The 4397-nt window shown below is 50.3% G+C and overlaps 1 protein-coding gene across 8 annotated transcripts in view; it reads left to right on the forward strand.

Annotated features, from left to right (window-relative positions):
- The first annotated feature begins 534 nt into the window (after positions 1-534).
- The window catches only part of Scaf8 (SR-related CTD associated factor 8), a 307179-nt gene continuing 303316 nt past the window's right edge, over positions 535-4397 (forward strand). For 3 of the 8 annotated variants that reach the window (XR_004113422.1, XR_004113423.1, XR_004113424.1), the window contains exon 1: positions 535-1099. Coding sequence is in view for 4 of the 8 variants with exons in the window: in XM_031353067.1 (XP_031208927.1) it covers positions 1070-1099 (30 nt within the window). In the remaining 4 variants the exon portion in view is untranslated. The remainder of the gene's footprint in view (positions 1100-4397) is intronic. The other 5 variants (XM_031353070.1, XM_031353069.1, XM_031353071.1 and 2 more) reach the window with 2 other exon arrangements.

Here is a 4397-nt window from a genome sequence, read left to right on the forward strand (position 1 = left end):
CCGCTTCCTAAAAAAGCAAACAACAACAAACAAACAAACACACAAACAACAACAAAACCCGGTTGCATTTCCGCGTCCAAACCGGGGCGTTCTGGGTTCCTTCCCGCCTCCGGGGTGCCCAGGCCCGGCTCGCACAGCTCGCATTTCCCGCACGGCGAGCTGCACGCGTCCCGAGCCAGCTTTTGTGTGCAGCGTTTGCTCCCCGCCGCCAGGACGCCGGGGCGCACGGTGGCGACGAGGAATCTAAGTCAATCCCCGCTAAAGTTCTCCAAGGCACTTCGACCCCGCCTCCACGGCGGGCGCCATCCCAACGGGAAGCGGCCACGGAGACACCGTAGTTTCCTCCATTCGGTCTCTTCCCCTGCTCTTTGGGGGTGGGGGGAGGTTCTTCGCAGAGTAGCGCTCATCCGCGGGACCAGCCACCGGGAGCCCCCTCCGTCCAGCCGCAGCGCTCGCTCCCCGCGGCCCGGGACGAGGGCAGCCCAGGGCCCGGGTCCCCCGCTCCCGCCGCAACGACTCTGGCCGCTCTGGCCCGCGCCGTCTCTATGGTCTGGCGCGGCCGCGGGCCTCCCTCGCGCGGCCTGGTCGCCAGGGGGCGCGCTGGCTGGCGCCGCCGACTCTGAGTGCGCGGCTCGACCGCGTCCGCCATATTGGATGCCGCAGCCGCCGCGGTCAGCGCTTCCTCCTGTGTCTTCGCTGCGCGCTGCAGGTTCCCGCGGCCTAGGCGGCAGGGAGGTGACCCAGGAGCCCGTGGGAGGAAGAGGAAGGAGGAGAAGGGGGTGGAGAGTGGAGGGGGCCGAAGCTTGAGTGTGGAGGCCGCTTCCGAGCGGGGCGGAGAAGCAGAGAAGGCGCCGCGCCAGCCCCTCCCCCGCCGCCGACCCGCCCCGGCGGCCTCGGTCCTGCTCGCTGCGCCCGCCCCGCGGCCATGCCGGAGCCTCGCCGGCGCTGAGGAGCGTCGCCTGCTCACAGTGTTCCGCGGCCTCCCCGGCCCGTCGCCCGCCTTTCCGCACGCAACGCGCCCGGTCGCCGCCTCTCCCTTCGCCGGGCCCCGGGCCTCTGCGCAGACAACATGGAGGCCGTGAAGACCTTCAACAGCGAGGTTCGTACCTCACCGCGGCCTCCCCGCCAGGCGCGGCCCGGGGCTCGCGTGCCGAGCAAGGGCGCGGGCCGCACGCGGCTCCCCCGGGTGGGGCGACGGCGGCTCGGCGGCCGTGGGGGAGGGGAACGACCCGCGCCCCTCCCCGGGCCCCGCAGGGCTTGGGGAGGGCCCGGGGAGGGCAGGGGGAAGGGCCGGTCCTCGAGGCGGCCGCGCCACGCTCCCGGGTGGGTTCCACAGAGGACTGTCCCCCGCCATCCCCCCACCCCCACCCCGCGCTCAGCCGGTGGCCTTGCAGGGTCTGAACTGTTGCAGGACATCACTCTGCAGGTCCTCCCCGGTGACTGAGGAAGCTGACACACGGATGCGAGGCCCTGGAGAGGACCCACGGGGTGGTGACCCGTGGTCACGTTACGCGTAGTGTTTATTATTGAGGTTCTGTCGACTAGGTGATTTGCCAGCCAGGGACTTCGCTAATTGGATGGTTGGTAGGGAGGCAGAATTATTCTGCGATCTCCTCCCCCCCTCCCCCGTTTTTTAAATTTAATTTTACATTTTTTAAAATTTCTACTTGCCCCTCTGATCATCAGTTAGGGAGAAAGACACGAATGCTAGAGAGACTTTGTGCACTCGGGGGGGGGCGGCGGGGGAGAAGCTAGGAAAATCATTTGCCAGGGGCTCACTCACGTCTCAGGTTAAGCAGATTTTTTTTTTTAAATGTAGGTGTCCAATTTTTACTCTTTGCCGAGTTTACTGATCTGATTGGAAGACAGGCTTCGAAAAAATAAGTTCAATTTCTTTTTAAGGGATAATGGCAATTCGGACATTACATGTAGCAAATACCGGCTCAGCATTATCTTCTTGTACCTTTTAGAAACATAATTAAACGTAGGCTAACTAATTAGCATAGTTTTCAGAACTTTCGATTTGGGAGTGTTAATGCTCAGTAACAATGCCTTTTAATAATGTCTTAAGTACATGAGTTTTTAAAATAGCATTTGTGGATGTCCAAATGGGACAGTGCTCTTAAATGCCTTTCTTCAATTTCATCTTAATTTGTTTGTTTGTTTGTTTATGGTAAAGTGGCATTGGGAAAGGCTGCAAAAGGGGTTGTTGAAAGTTAGATAAAGTTCTTGAATATTCATCTTTAAGTAGTGGTGAACGTCCTGATACTGAGAGCAATACATTTGGAAATGTTGTGAATTTATAACTGATAATATGGACAGTTTTTCTCTTATGAAACTTAATTCTCTCTCCCAATGATATATATTTAGAATAAGGAATAAAAGGAACTTAGTGATACTGTAAATAACTTTTTAGTATTTTGTTAAAAAAAAAAACCAACCGTGTTGCTTTTTAATTTGCTGCATACAGCATTAATAATTCAGTTCTTTAGTTACAAAAAAGTCCCTTCTTATGTGGGCCTGGTGGTGAATGCCTTTGATGATGCTAGTACTCAGAGAGGCAGAGGAAGGTGGGTCTCTGGGAGTTCAAAGCCATATACATATGAGTGTACATACGAAGTTCCAGGACAGCTAGAACTGTAATGGAGAGATTCTCTCTCAAACTAAAACAACAACAAAACCCCTTTTCCTCAGTTCCTTCTCCACACTGCTCTAGTGTGCTCTCAGGGCACTCACACTTGTTTACACCTATCATTGTGGGGAGCTCCTAGAAAGCCTCTTATTGGGAGGAGGGCAGACACATTAGGGATCTCCTAAACAAGGAAGAAAATGAAGCACAGTGGTAAAGGGTTTTTGTCTTTGTTTTAATTAGATAAAGTTGTTGAATATGCATCTTTAAGTAGTGGTGAACTTCCTGATACTGAGAGCAATACATTTGGAAATGTTGTGAATTTATAACTGATACTATGGACAGTTATCCTCTTATGGAACTGAGGGTGGGCTGTATTGGAAGGATAAGGGCTGATGGGCACACTTCTGTCTGGGTGAGCAGCCTTGGCTGTGTCACACTGCTTCTCTCTCGTCCCATAAGGATTTCAGACTACTTAAATCTTTACCTTTCTATCTTGGTATGGTGTTATCATTTTTAACTGGGATTAGTTTAAAAGTAGAGAATGGACTCAAGGTCGAGGAGAAGTCCCCTCCGACTGGAAGTTGGCAGTAGGCAAGGCTCTGCCGCCGAGATAGATGCCCCAGTCCTCTTTATTTGGGAGAAGTCCTCACTCAGATTGCCTAGGCTGGGAACACTTGAGCTCACTCTAGTCCAGACAGGAGTTGTATTTATTAAGTGGTACTCCTGCCTCAGCTTCTCTGGTAGCGAGATCATATAGGCTTGCACCAGGCATGGTCCCTGTATACTTTTGTTTAAGATATGCAAAATGCATAGCCTTATTAATTTAGAAAACAAAAAAAATGATGTAACGTTCTACGTATATAGCTGCTGTGGTGCATGTTTTGTTGTTGCAATTGAGCACTGGAGCGGCTCATTCATGACTGTTCTATTAAGTTGTGTTTTGCAAAGTAGAAAAAAGAGAAGGAGTCTGAATTACAGGCTTGGGAGGAAATCATGTTTTCAAGTGCTCACAGTGAATTTGGCTTTTAAGGCATCAACATTTAGCTCATGGTAATAATAACTATTATTAGTATTGTTGAGACAGGGTCTTAGTGATGTCTCAGCTTCCTGAGTGCTGGGATTACAGGTGTGTGGCACTACACTACTGGCTAGCTCAAAGTATCATTACTGTTTGGTAGCAAGACATTTTTAAACCTTCAAATGTTTAAAATGAAAGTTGGATGTTCTGATACACACTTTGTAATTCTAGCACCTAAGAGGTTGAGACAGGAGGATTGCTCAGAATTTGAGGCTGGTCTGGGCTACATATTTTTGTTCTACACCAGACTAAGCCATATTGTACAATTTTATCTGAAACAAAAGCAAGGCAAATAGATGTTTAAAATAAGAAATGTTAGCAAAGGCTTGCTAATTCTCAGGCTTTATAATTATATTCTATATAATTACATAATTCTGTCTTACTTTCTATTCATCAGAGAACATCAGCTTGGAAATAGCATGCTTGTGATTGTGAAGCTAAGAACACAGCTTGATTTATTTATTTAAAATTAATCTGCAAAATGTGAATGAATTTCAGTCTGAGTTATCATCTCCTATCATCTTCCTCCTAATTTCTCAAAGGATTTCTCAGTCCTTCACCACTATATTATTATATCAGGAGATCCTTTGTTCAAGAATTTTGGAGTTGGCGAGTGGTAGTGGCGCACGCCTTTAATCCCAGCACTTGGGAGGCAGAGACAGGTGGATTTCTGAGTTTGAGGCCAGC

Source organism: Mastomys coucha, unplaced genomic scaffold (assembly GCF_008632895.1).
Source record: "Mastomys coucha isolate ucsf_1 unplaced genomic scaffold, UCSF_Mcou_1 pScaffold5, whole genome shotgun sequence".
NCBI lineage: Eukaryota > Metazoa > Chordata > Mammalia > Rodentia > Muridae > Mastomys > Mastomys coucha.